At 48.2% G+C, this 14523-nt stretch overlaps 1 protein-coding gene across 1 annotated transcript in view; it reads left to right on the top strand.

The window, feature by feature from the left end:
• Positions 1 to 14523, top strand: part of ASB18 (ankyrin repeat and SOCS box containing 18) — a 61504-nt gene that overhangs the window by 27379 nt on the left and 19602 nt on the right. Inside the window, exon 5 of the mRNA XM_055300188.1 lies at positions 13367 to 13871. Coding sequence (XP_055156163.1) covers positions 13367 to 13871 — 505 coding nt within the window. The remainder of the gene's footprint in view (positions 1 to 13366; positions 13872 to 14523) is intronic.

Consider the following 14523-nt stretch of genomic DNA (forward strand, 5'->3'; position numbering starts at 1 on the left):
CCACAAATTTTAATATGACATTTTCACTTTTAATCAGTTTTAAATTCTTTCTAATTTCTCTCTTGATTTTTGTCTTTGAATCATAGTTGTGTAGAAGTGTGTTATTTAGTTTTCAAATATTTGGGTATTTTCCAGATATATAGTATTGATTTCTAATTTAATTGCATGTGATTAGAGAACTTACTTTGTATCACTTTACTCCTTTTATTTATATTTTTTTAAATTTTTTTTTATTTATTTATGATAGTCACAGAGAGAGAGAGGCAGAGACACAGGCAGAGGGAGAAGCAGGCTCCATGCACCGGGAGCCCGATGTGGGATTTGATCCCGGGTCTCCAGGATCGCGCCCTGGGCCAAAGGCAGGCGCCAAACCACTGCGCCACCCAGGGATCCCTACTTTACTCCTTTTAAATTTGAGTCTTATTATCCAAAATATATTTGGTCCTAGCAAGTGTTCCGTGTACACCAGAAAGGAATTTGTATCCTGCAGTTGTTGAGAGGAGTATTCTATAAATGTCAACTGAGTCAAGTTGCCTAATGGTGTTAAGTCTTCTATAACCTTACTGATTTTCTGCCCACTTGATTTACAAATTGTTGAGAGATGTTGAAATCTCTGACAAATCTTGGATTTGTCTCTCTACAGTTCTATCAGTTTTTGCTTCAAATATTTTGAAGCTTTGTTATTAGGTACATGAATGTTTAGCAGTTATGACCTGTTGAAGAACTGACCTCTATGAAAAGATGTGTTTTTAGATTTTATTTAAAGTCAAGTTAATTAACATACAATGTAATATTAGTTTCAGGGGTAGTGTTGAGTGATTCATCAGTTGCATATGACACCCAGTAACATTCTTTGCTCTAAAATCTACTTAGCCTTGGCGTACTTGGGTGGCTTAGTTGGTTAAGCATCGGACTCTGCTCAGATTGTGATCTCAGCCACATGTCAGGCTCTGCACTTGGTGTGAAGTCTGCTTGAGATTCTCTCCCCCTCTCCCACTGCCCCTCTCTACCCTGCATGCTCTCTCTCTCTCTCTCACTCTTGAATAAATAATCTTTAAAAAATAAAATAAGTAAATTTGAAAAAATAAAATCTACTTAGTCTCATATTAATATATCTAGTCTGATGTGAATATAGATTTCTTCTGAACAGTGTTATCATAGCATATCTTTTTCTAACTGCATTAGTTCGCTATTGTATGTATTGTATGTATTGTATCTGTATGACTATTGTAAATAATAAAAAAAAGAAAATCAAAGATTTTTTTTTTTAATTTATGATAGTCACAGAGAGAGAGAGAGGCAGAGACACAGGCAGAGGGAGAAGCAGGCTCCATGCACCGGGAGCCCAACGTGGGACTCGATCCCGGGTCTCCAAGATCGCGCCCTGGGCCAAAGGCAGGCGCCAAACCGCTGCGCCACCCAGGGATCCCGAAAATCAAAGATTTAATCTAGTAACCTAGTATCATTTTCCTTCTGCTTGAAGGGCTTTCTTTAATATTTTTTACAGTGAAGATATGCTGGTGATGAATCCTTTCAGGGTCTGTATATTTGTAAAAGTCTTTATTTCACCTGAGTGTTTGAAAGGTGCTTTGTTAGGTAGAGAATTCTGAGTTGGCAGAGTTTTTTTCTTTTGGTGTTTTAGACATAAATCCACTGTCTTTCAACTTGCATTTTTTTTAAATGAGAAATCTACTGTCTTCTTTATCTTTGTTCTTTTGTAATAATGTCCTCTTCCTAGCTTAAATCTTTTCTCCTTATCACTGATTATAAGCAATTGGATAATAATGTGTTTCAATGTTCATGTTTCTTGTCCTTGAGATTCAGAGGGTTTCTTCGATCTGTGGGCTCATACTTTTCATCAAATTTGGAAACGTTTTGGCAAATATTTCTTCACATTTTTTCTACATGATCCCCTCCTCTCTTATAGGGACCCCAATTACACAGTATATGACACCATTTGACCTTGCTCCACAGGCTCACTGATGCTCTGTTCATTTTTTTCTTCTGTAATTAGTTTATTTTTTGTTCTAAAATACCTGCTCTACCATTATTCCCATCCAGTGTATTTTCCATCTCAGACATGGTTTTCAACTTTAGAAGACCAACACATTTACTTAATATGTTCTGTCTTTCCTCTAGCTTCCCAAACATGAAAATTGGTGTAATAAGTGTTTTACCTATCCACTAATTCTATCATCTAGGTCAGTTTTAATTGACTGAGTTTTTTTTTTCTTTATTTCACTGGGTGTTGGATATTTTTGTATCCCTATCCATATTCTTGATCTCTGGTCTGGAATGTAAAATTACTTGGAAATACTTTATAATCTTTTTGGGTCTTGCTTTAAAAGTTTGTTAGATAGGAGCAGAGCAGTATTTGGTCTAAGATTAATTTTTTCCCCACTACTGAGACAATACCCTTCTTAGTACTGTAACCCATGACCCATTATTTTTTTTCATATATATAGAAATATATTTATGGTGATTCTAGGGGATTCAATAAATAATAAATTCCTAACATGTATACTTAATTCTCCATATGTATGTTGTTGTCAGGTTTCTTAAAGAATGTCAGGGGGTTTTTTGGGTATATTTTTTTATTGGAGTTTGATTTGCCCACATATAGCATAACACCCAGTGCTCATCCCATCAAATGCCCCCCTCAGTGCCCGTCATCCAAGCACCCCATCCCCCCACCCACCTTCCCTTCCACTACCCCTTGATCATTTCCCAGAGTTAGGAGTCTCTCATGTTCTGTCTCCCTTTCTGATATTTCCCACTCATTTTTTCTCCTTTCCCCTTTATTCCCTTTCACTATTTTTTATATTCCCCAAATGAATGAAACCACATAATGTTTGTCCTTCTCTGATTGACTTACTTCACTCAGCATAATACCCTCCAGTTCCATCCACACTGAAGCAAATGGTGAGTATTTGTCCTTTCTAATGGCTGAGGAATATCCCATTGTATACATAGACCACATCTTCTTTATCCATTCATCTTTCAATGGACACCAAGGCTCCTTCCACAGTTTGGCTATTGTGGACACTGCTGCTATAAACGTTGGGGTGCAGGTGTCCTCATGGCCCATTATTTATGAGGTTTTACACTCTGGTTGATGAGGACAGGCACTATTCCTGAACCTGAACATATTATGGGCATGATTCCCTCTAATCCTTTTGGGTGGGCCTATTTCTCCAGTCTTGACCAGTTCCCTCACACATATGCACTAATCAGTACTCAAATGCATACTCAAGGGGACCCTCTGGAAAGTTCTCTCTCTGTAACTACACTCTCTGCCCAGTACTTCGCCTTGCAAACACTACGTGCCTTGGCCTCCCCAGAATCCTAGATCCACCTCCTCAATTCTGGGAGTCCACTGGGCTCTGTCTGGGATCCCCTCATGAGCCCCAGTCTAGGAGCGCAGAGGCCCTTTGAGAAGTCAAGCAATTCGGTGTTTACCAATCATGTTGCTACGTTCAAACCTTGTGATCCATTTTTATCTTCAGCTGCAGGCATTCTCCACTTCCTTGCTTAACTTTAGGGGAAGCTGAGTGAGGGGCAGTTGGAAATTCTCTGTGCTACCTGTGTAACTCTTCTATAAATCTAAAATAGTTTTAAAATAAAAAGAGTTTTTAAAACTGAGTCAGCTTCACACCTTAGGCTCCAACCTCCCACTTTACAACATCAGAAAAATATTGCTTTTTACTAAGAAGTGAGATAGAAACACCTACTCAGAGTACAAATTATTGTGAATCCCATCAATAGCTCTTCCAATAAGCCAACAAGCTCACATTTGGATATCATAAAGAGCTGAGGTATATGCAGACCATTAGAGCCACAGCTCGTACACTGTGTGATTGAAAGTAACTTCCTGGCTTGAGTTAGTTTTTCAGAAATCATATAAGTCCAGAACATTTCTTAATAAGGACTTTTAAAGTGCCTTTGTATTAATGTGGAGCTTTTTAAATCTCTTGTCTTTTGTCTTCCTCTTTCTCCTCCTCCTCTTCTTTTTCTCATTTCTCTCCTGCCTCTACATGTCTCTCTATGTGAATCTTTCTCCCCGGTGAATTCATTTGACAGTCTTGACTTATTTAAATCATGGTGATTGGGGGAAAGTTTGAGATAAGTGATGAATATACCAGAAGTTCAGGCAGAACCATGCAACAGCTGACTTAGAATCCCTTCGATATCAATGATTATAATGGGAAATGCTGGCAGATTCCATTGAACACCTCTACAATAACATAGCCAACTACCTTGAAGGATAAAAAGGTAATAGATGTCAGAAAGGGCTTGGGGTTTCGACCACAGCTTTTCAGCTCTAAAGAGTCCCCCTAAAGTTAGACTCCGAGGAGGTCTGGCTTCAGGTAGTATAAACATATTATCACTTTGACAAGAAAGAGCTACTTTCTCCAGAATCTTTTTATACATAGTAGATTTTAGGTCATCCTTAATTTTTTTACCGTACAGTAGAGAGGGGGTCGTTGACCTACATACAGAGCCATTTCATTTTCTTACTCTTGATGACAATGGTCTCCACACCTAGGGACCCACTTCTGCTCCAACCCCTTTTAGTCAGCAATTCACCATGGGTGCAGGACTTTAAAACCTTTGAGTCTCTGAGTTCCTGGGATTAAAAAAGAAAAATTATCTGTGCTTCCTTCCAACCAGCAAGCTTCAGAATTCAGAATTCAACACACAAAAAGGGATATCGAAGCTTTAATCTAGGAGCCTTTTGAAGAGATTTTCCCAAAAAGAAAAGTTCCAGTAAAGTTACTCTCTTCACGTTAGTAGCCTGCATGTCAGCCTCGCCCTATTTATTATCAGACTCCTCTCCTTGACCCTTTTTTAAATTCTGAAATAATTAAAATGAGAAAAGAATTAGGAAAGTCCTGATTCTTTTTTTCATCTAAAGTTATCTTGACTTAAACAGAAGTGAGGAGGACTCGCTTCCTTCATGAACATATTTGTAAAAAGCATGCATGTTTACTTTTTTTTGGCCTCAGGTAGGTTCATTGAACTTGATAAAAAAAAATCATAAGCCAGCATTGAACCTGTGAAAGCAGCTAATTACCTTAAAAATCATTGAAGAAAGTCATGAGACAATGCTTTTCTAGCTCAGACCAGGCAGGCTGAAATCTGAGCAGAGAGAACGAACGTGGGTATTACTTTTCTTTCCTGAGGCAAGAAAGGCACTTTCTGCTCAGGTTCAAGCATGGATAACTGTTCAAAGTACTCACACCAGCCCCAAAAGTCTCCACCGGATAACAGGAAGAAATACCTACCCGTACAAGGTGCCAGGCTCACAGGCATTGATACATCATCCAGAAAACTGTCCACTCTTTCCACACCCTAGATAAGTGAGTGATTTATAGAGGGGAGAAAACGTGGCCTGACCCAAAAGGAGTTATGAGGCATCATAAGGATACTAAAGAGCAAGGTGTCAGAAAGCAAGGTGTCACCCCCATCAGGTGATCTGATTCTGTGCAGAACATCACCCATTCCTGAGCACTTGCAACTGTCTTACTGCCTACAGTCCTCCAGCAGACCTGCAAGGCACGGTTATCCCCAGTCTACAGATCAGGAAACTGAGGCTCATCGTGGGCCCGTGTTTTGCTAGTGAGGTGGCACACAGTGGAAATTGTCAAAATCCAAGTCTTGTTATAAAGACAAATGCTGAACGATGACCTCTCTCTGGTTCACTTAAGTTCTCTTCAAAAACTGTGTATAGTCAGGAAGTAGCTCTGTTCACCTCTAGCCACCGCCTTTCAGACTAGTTCCATCACAAGTTTATGCCCCTTCCTTGACCCTGGATGGCCTCTCAGGCATATTTGTCAGCTTTCTGGTCACTTGTCAAGTCCTATTTGAACATCTACAACTCATTGTCAGGAATGAAAAGAGGTAATGCAGGCCAAATCAAACCTTTACCCTCTGGGCAAAAGCCTTGATCAAACACTTCAAGAAAGACATACAAATGGCCAATAAGCCAATGAAGAGGTGCTCAACATCATTAGTCATCTGGAAGATGCAAATTAAAACCACAAAGAAAAATTTACTCTTTCACACCCAATAGAATGGCTAAAGTCAAAAACGCTGACAAATACTGAACTTTGGCAAGAACGCAGAACGACCAGAACTCTTGTACATTGTTGCTGGGAGGGCATAATAAAAAATGTTTGGCAGTTTCTTTTAAAGTTAAATATACACCTCCCAGCAGTTCTACTCCTAGATATTTACCCGAGAGAAATCAGAAAATATGTCCTCAAGAAAACTTACACAATGACGTTCATAGCAGCTTTATTCACAAGAGCCAAAAACCAGAAATACCCAAATATCCGTCCATATCAATAGAGGAGGGAATTTGAAAGTCATAGTATGTCCATTCAATTAAATATGAGTCAGAAATAAAAAAAAAATGTTAAACATGCAACAATAGGATGAATATTGGAGGCATCATGCGGAGCAAAAGAAGTCAGACACCAAAATGGAGAAAATTCTAGAAAAGACAAGACTCAACCATGAGAGAAATCAGAAACCAGGTTGCCTGTGGGGGGTGATGACTTAAGGCAAACACAAGGTAACTTCTTGGAGAGATAGAAATACTGTACGTCTTGGGGGGGCCTGGGTGGCTCAGTCCGTTAAGCATCTACCTTCAGCTCAGGTCGTGATCTCAGGGTCCTGGGATGGAGGCCCTGCTCAGTGGGGAGCCTGCTTCCCCCACTTCCTTCTGCCTCTCCTCCCTGCTTGCTTGCACAAACATGCACACACTGTCTCTCTCTCTCTCTCTCTCAAATAAATAAATAATCTTAAAAAAAAGAAATATTCTACGTCTTGATTGAGACGTTACACAGGTGTATTCCTTTGTCAATATGTATAGAACTGTAGTCTTACGACCTGTGCATTCCTCTGTATGCAAAGTTTCCCTCACCTTAAAAATCCATCCATACATGCATTCGTGTGTATACACACACACATAAAACTTTTCTCTCATCCGATTCAAAGTTCTCCCACCTTATTCCTACCCCTCCTTAAAAGGGGAGTTGAGTCTTTTCCTTCTTCTTTTGCCTATTCTTCATTCTGCTCATCATTCTGATGTTTCTGGGCCTTCCTCCTCATCCAGTGTATTGGGACCAGGGGAGGAGAGAGAGGTTGTCCATTTCTTGTTGAGGAAGGGACACAAATGAAGCTTATAGAAAGTCAGACACTGGGGCAAGGGGCAAGGGAGGCAAACAGTGGAACTGACGTCCCACTGTGCTCCTTCAATCATTTCTGTTTGCCAGGGTGCAGGGTTTCGCTTGCAATCTGGGGAGAATTTGCCCAAAATATCATCACAGCCACAACCATCGATCACTTCAGAAAAAAAACTGAAGTGGTGGCCATAGCTCCAAGAGAAACCATAAGGATGGGAATGGCCGGCCGATCTCTCTCAATCTTCCCCCTACCCTTAAGGATTTGTCCGTTCACATCCGCCATTTCGATCGTAAACACTTATGCCTATTAGTCTCACAGCTTAGCATCCCTGAAGAAAGAGAAGAAACCACAGAACAGAAAGGGGCGGGTGGCAGGTCCCCGAAGGAGAGCCTCAGCAGAAGGTGCAGGGAAATAAAGTGGAACCGCTCTTCCATCAAAGTCTTGGGGCAGTGGCTTCCCCGTCCTTCATTCGGAGCCAGCTCGGGAGTCTAACCGCGGGAGGGAAATCCCTTGCCAGGGCTTCATTAGAAAACACGGCTCTATTTTCCTCCCAAGTCTCTTCCCGAGGCCCCTGCCCCCCACAGGCTGGCACTCGCCCAGCGCTCAGTCGGTGGCTCCCACCCCCTTCCCACGGACCCGGTCTTGGGGGTCCGGCCACCCTACCCTGGGGACGTGTCTCCAGCCCATCTGCCTGCATGTCAGTTGTAAGAAGGAAACATAGCAGCAACGATGATCTAACCAGACTGGTTCATAACACTCACCGCGCACATCATCTGGTGTGAAACCCCCTCTGCCTGTCAGTAGTCATGGGCAGCAGTCGTGTAAGGAGGACGGTGAAGGGCACCGGGATTGTCCAAGGGCTCTGGCGGCCCCCGGCGATAGGAAACGCTGCTCAAGAGGCAGATGCTTAACACACCAGCGAAGCGCCTAGAAGCCCTGTCTGTCTCCCCGCGAGGAAGATTAAGTGATGTTTCTGAATCTTGAATATCACGTGATTTTGGAGAGTGCCTCCTCGCTCTTTGTTGCATCGCTCCTTCGGTCCAGTGTCAGGGGGTGGCTGGACCATGCTATTATCCAGTGATGGCTGGAGTTCATATCCCAAGCCAGATGTGCTGGCTGTGGGTGGGCTCACCGTCATCACCCACGTCCCTACCCTCGAGATCATCGCCCAAACCTCAAAAACTGAGTCCAGCTGGGGAGAATGAGACCTCGCGTGCAGAGATGCTAGCACGTCTGGGTGAGAAGCAGGTTGCTGCTCCGGCCCCGCAACACCAAGTCCACAAGGCCGATGACCTCCCTCGCCTTGACCCTCCATCTGGGTCCTGCCCCAAGTCTGTCTAGAAATTCTCGTGAAGTGCTCAGACAGCACACACTTCTCCCTGCCTTGAGGACAGTACCGTCCACAGTACGCACGGTGTTCCCTTTTACTGAATGAGTGAATGAATGCATGAAACACTAACAGAAGAGTCCAGAAATAACTTCTGGAAGATGCCTCGCACAGTGCCTGGCACGGAGAGAGTGCCTAACAGATGATACCAGGAGGAAGAGGCAGCCGGCGGGTGGCATGGCTGAGAGCTTCGAGCCAGGGGAGGAAGACTTGGCTCTATGGCCCTTATGCAAGTCACTGGTCTTTTAAGCCTCAATTTTCCCACCCACCAATGCCACCCAGAGTGCAGAGTTGTTGCAAAACCTGCAGATAACATTTTTTAAAAATAAATGTTAAAATCAAGTACTCGGGACCTCTCAGCTCTTGTCCAGGGGCTGTGAGATCCCACTTTTGAGGGCCTTGTGTAAACCGAGTAACGAGGAGGAGTGTGGACAGCTCGGATGAAGGGAAGCCTTGAGCAGGCACTGTCTCACGGGATGCAGGGAGGCTTGGCAGGTGCTGTCACCCGGGACGGAGCGAGTAAACGGCAGGAAAGCCCAAGTACTGGTGTGGACTTCCACACCTGGGAGGTGACCACGTGGGGCCTCAGGGTGGGAGCCGTGTGTGGGACATGGGCTCCCCACTTAGAAATAAGATGATGTGAAGTCAACAGCCCTTGATAGGCTCATCTCTACTAACTCCTGCCTTTTGGCTCAAGCTCGTGTTCTATGTATTGTGAACCCCGGGCCCCTGTATGGGCCTGTCCCCACGATCAAAGACAGCGATGAGGAATGGGGGGTGTTAGTGTTTGCCCAAGCTGCTTTGTATCGGAGGCCGTTCAGACAGCACAGTGTCTCCTTAATCCCTGCAAGATAGAGACCAGTGGTTCTGACATCTCCTAGGTGGGCTCATACCCCTGGCTCCCCACAGTGATGGCCCCACCCCGGCCCCAGGCCTTCCTGATTCGCCCGTCAGGAGAGTAGGAAACCTGCTCCCCGAAGCTGCCCCAAAGGAAAGGACTCAGCCAAAGCCGCCGAGTGGCCCACACAGTCCAGCAAAAGCTCGGATGGTGCTTTCCTCGCTGGGCCATTTCTTCTTCCACCGGAGACACTGAATCCACAGGTCAGGTCCGGGAGGTGCCCCAAGACTGTCATCACTTACCGCTCCGCTTCTCACGGCCCCTGCCCGCTCTTTCAGGTTCTCCTTCTCGGAGGTACTGGCCATACATACTTTCTGAGATGGTGGCTTGCACCTGGACGGAGAGCCATGGAAACTTGGAGCACGTTCCAGGGACCTGGAAAGCTCAGCTGACGTTCTTAAAATCCACGAACTGCTGCAGCCGGCGGGGGATGGGTTTGTTATAGTGGGCGTCTCTAGATGTTCCCTTCTCTAACTCCGATTCATTATGGAAATTTTGAAAATACAGGCAAGCAAAGAGGACATAAAAGCACCCCTCACCCCATCATCCGTAGGTAAACACATTGGCCTGTATGCTCCTGGGCTTGCTTTCCATGCCTGTATGTGTCTGCTGTTTTTTTCTTTTTTAAGAAAAACAAGGCTGTTCACTGCTGTTTTGTACCTAATCTTTTCACATAACCACCGCAAATAGCTTTCCATGCCATTAAACAGGCTCCCACACCTTCATTTTTGATGACTGCCCAGTGTGAGCCACCAGACATCTGCCTCCCTCAATTGTTTGTGTTAGTTCTCTCACACCTGTGGTCTGCAACTTACATCATTACCTGCTCGAAGGAAGTGCCAAGGCTTAGCCAATTAGAAGCTCTTCATTAAAAATGAAAAAGGGCACCTGCAGCCCTCCAGAGGGTGGGTGGGTGCCCTGGTTCTTCTGAAGGGTATGCCTGTTGCAAACAGCAACCCGGCCATCAGCCAGTTAGGCTCTGGACATGCAAAAGAGCCCAGTTGTATTGCCCCGGGGGACTTCTTCGGAGAGGCGGGGCTGCTTTAAAAAAAAAAATAGGAGAAGGAAATGTTTTGTGATTGTTTGTGAGCACACACAGGCTCAGCGGCAAAATGAGACAGAACCCTTGATTTCTAACCTCCTGCTGCACTGCTCGAAATGCCTCCCAGAGAGGCAAAGAGGAAGCTGCTCTGAAGCACTCTGATTGTAAAATTTGCATCCTCTTTTAGCTGGTTATTGTCCCAAAGGACATTTCACATCCAATTGTACTTGTTTGTAAAGATTTTTCACCCAAGACAGACCACTTCTCCAGATACTGCTGATAGGGAGGCTGGAGAAATAGACAGGATTTAAAATACTGGGAGTCCCGGGGTAGAAATACGAATGGATTTAAGGGCACCCACTTCCAGCCTGGAAACCCTCCATGGGTGATCTCGTTCGGAGCCGGGCCAGGTAAATAACAGGAGAAACAGCAGCAGCCCGGAGGAGAGCTTGAAAGATGTTCATTAACGAGCTGCTTTCGTGCAACGTGCTTTCAGGGAATACAAATTGTGGGCTAGCTCTGCCACGGGCACCAAGCACAGAGATGAAAAAAAAATTTTTTTCAACACTCAAGGAGCCACCAGTCTTAGGAGTCAGATGTGCTAATGAACATTTGAAACATGGTGTGATAAATGCTATGCCGGGGCACTTAATGCCCGAATATGACCATACAGAGGTGTGACCCTCTGCTGGTGGCACTGGGAAGGCGTCGGAGGGGAAGAAGAGGGGACGTGAGGAATGCATGCGTGGTCAGATGGGGCGCAGCACCCCAGAAAGAGCAGCATGCCAAAGCGTTGAGGGCACGACACAGCAGGTGTGTTCTAAGAATGACACATAGGCAGGATAGAAGCACAGGATAGAGCACCAGGAAATAAAGGTGAGGCCCAGGGGAGCTGGGGCAGGCGGCGTCCTGGGTCTGGAGGCGGGGAGAGGGGCTAGGGGAGAGGAGCCGAGCTTTCTGCAGCAGGCAGGAGGAGCCCTTGGCTTTTCAGCTGGTGCATGTCTGATTCATGCTGGAAAGGCTCTTTCTGGGTGGTATGGAGCGTGTTGGATGGGAGCAGGGGACAGAGTAGGAGTCTGGCTCAGGCTCAGGCAAGAAACGGTGTGGGCCGTGGAACGCCTGGGTGGCTCAGTGGTTATGCGTTCAGGGTGTGATCCCGGGTCCTAGGATCGAGTCCTACATCGAGCTCTCCACAGGGAGCCTGCTTCTCCCTCTGCTTGTGTCTTTGCGTGTGTCTCTCATGAATAAATAAATAAAATCTTTTTTGAAAAAGGAAATGATGTGGGCCTTAAGGGCAGTGCCAGTGGGAGCAGAGGGAGGAAGCCGCCCCAGTGATGCTTAAGGAGGTGGAGTCCACGGCACTGGGTGGCCAGTTGAAATGCAGAGCAGCTGGGTGACAAGGAAAAGGCAAAGAACAGAGCAAGACCCCCTCCCCACGTCCCCGGCCCGCCGAGGCAGGACATGACTACATCTGGGGCCAGACCATCAAGAGGGACTTCCTTCCCCAGACATATGGGGGAAGGACGGTTGCAGAAACAGATCCTAATGGGTGTCAGGGTGGACTCGTGGGCAGCAGGCAGGCTGGGTGGCTGCTCCTGAGAGAGCCCGAGATCTGGATGAAGCAGGACCCCAGGGCTGGCAGAGACGACAGGAGAACTGGACAGGGAGCAGTGGCTGACGACGTTTGGAGTCGCTATCAGAGGGCAAGGAGGGAGGAGCAGACCTTCATCATTGGACTGTTGGGCGAACCAAATTTCCCGAGGCCATTATTATTATTCCCGAGGAATAAATAAATAAAACCTTTATATATATTTTTTTTAATTTCATTATTTATTCATGAGAGACGCAGGCTCCTTGCAGGGAGCCAAGATGCGGGACTTGATCCCGGGTCTCCAGGGTCACGCGCTGGGCCAAAGGCGGCGCTAAACCGCTGAGCCACCCGAGCTGCCCAAATAAAATCTTTTTTTTAAATTTATTTTTTTATTGCTGTTCAATTTGCCAACATACAGAATAACACCCAGTGCTCATCCCATCAAGTGCCCCCTCAGTGCCCGCCACCCAGTCACCCCCATGCCCCTCCCACCTCCCCTTCCACCACCCCCCTAGTTCATTTCCCAGAGTTAGGAGTCTCTCATGTTCTGTCTCCCTTTCTGATATTTCCCACTCATTTTTTCTCCTTTCCCCTTTATTCCCTTTCACTATTTTTTATATTCCCCGAGTGAATGAGACCATATAATGTTTGTCCTTCTCCGATTGCCTTGCTTCACTCAGCATCATACCCTCCAGTTCCACCCACGTCGAAGCCAATGGTGGGGATTTGTCGTTTCTAATGGCTGAGGAATATCCCATTGTGTACAGAGAGCCCAGCTTCTCTATCCATCATCTGTCGATGGACACCGAGGCTCCTTCCACAGTGTGGCTACTGTGGACATGGCTGCTAGAAACATCGGGGTGCAGGTGTCCCGGCGTTTCCCTGCGTCTGCATCTTTGGGGTCACTCCCCAGCAGCGCAGTTGCTGGGTTTCCAGGTGCGCTCTCACTGCGCTCTCACCTACGGCCCCTTAGCCAAGGCTCCGAGCTTGTAACCATCGTCTGTAACCCCGCGGGCGGGGCGGAGGGGGGCACAAGCTCATCGTCGCGCCCCCCCACCCCGACCCTCACCCCCACCCCGCCCCCAGCTCAGCGTGAACCCCCAGGCCCCGCCCTCCAGGGAGCCAAGGCCCGCAGGGGTGGCCCCGCAGGCGAGGGCGCGGGGAGCGCGCAGGGAGGTGCGGGCGGGGGGGCGCGCGCGGAGGGGACGCCCCGGGCGCCCACGGTGACCCGCCCCGCCCTCCCCGGCCTCCCCGCAGGTGCGCGCGAGCGCTGCTGGAGCACGGCGCGTGGGTGCACCGCGTGGGCGGCGCGGGCCGGGACACGCCGCTGCACGTGGCGGCGCAGCGCGGCCTGGACGAGCACGCGCGCCTCTACCTGGGCCGCGGCGCGCGCGTGGACGCGAGGAACGGCCGCGGCGAGACGGCCCTGAGCGCGGCGAGCGGGGAGCCCGGGCGGCCCGAGGAGCGCGCGCGCCGCCTGCACCTGTGCGCGCTCCTGCTGCGGCGCGGGGCGGCGGCGGACGCGCGCGACGAGGACGAGCGCAGCCCCCTGCACAAGGCCTGCGGCCACGCGCGCGCGGGGCTGGCGCGCCTCCTGCTGCGGCACGGCGCCGACCCGGGCGCGCTCGACTACGGCGGGGCCTCGCCCCTGGCCCGCGCGCTGCAGGCGGCCGCCTGCGCCCCCGAGGCCGCGCCGCAGCGCACGGTGCAGGCGCTGCTCAACCACGGCTCCCCCACCGTGTGGCCCGACGCCTTCCCCAAGGTAAGAGGGCCCGGGGCGGGCCTGCGGCCTCTCACGCTTTAAGGGGCCCCGCAGCACCCCCGCACCCCGGGGGACTCGCCGGGATGCAGCCCTCCAGGTGCAGCAGGCGGGGAGCGCATCTCTCCCTGGCTCCCAGGTGAGGCCCAGGCCGCTGGGCTCGGGGGCGCACCTGGAGGCTCGGGGACCCCCAGAAGCCCCGAGGCCAGAGTCACTAGGAGGCTCAGTCGCCCCCTTAGCTCCTGCGGTGCAACAGATGACCCAAGCAGGTGACCCTTAATCCCAAGGTCGTGCGCTCCAGCCCCCACCTTGGGTGTGGCGCCTACTTAGATAATAATTTTTTTTAAGGTTTTTATTTATTCATTAGAGACACAGAGAGAGAGAATGGCAGAGACACAGGCAGAGGGAGAAGCAGGCTCCATGCAGGGGGCCCGATGCGGGACTCAATCCCAAGACCCCGGGATGATGCCCTGAGCCAAAGGCAGACGCTCAACCCCTGAGCCACCCAGGTGCCCCTTAAAGAATAATTTTTAAAAGAGAAAATCGGTTACCCCGGGGACACCAGGCACTTAGTTGGGTGACATCACGGCTCAAAATGTTGTGGCAGCTTATCTTTCGGTGTAACTGGTAGGCAAAGTCCGCCCAGTGTTTGATC

The sequence above is a fragment of the Nyctereutes procyonoides genome, unplaced genomic scaffold (genome assembly GCF_905146905.1).
Source record: "Nyctereutes procyonoides isolate TBG_1078 unplaced genomic scaffold, NYPRO_anot_genome, whole genome shotgun sequence".
Taxonomy (NCBI): domain Eukaryota; kingdom Metazoa; phylum Chordata; class Mammalia; order Carnivora; family Canidae; genus Nyctereutes; species Nyctereutes procyonoides.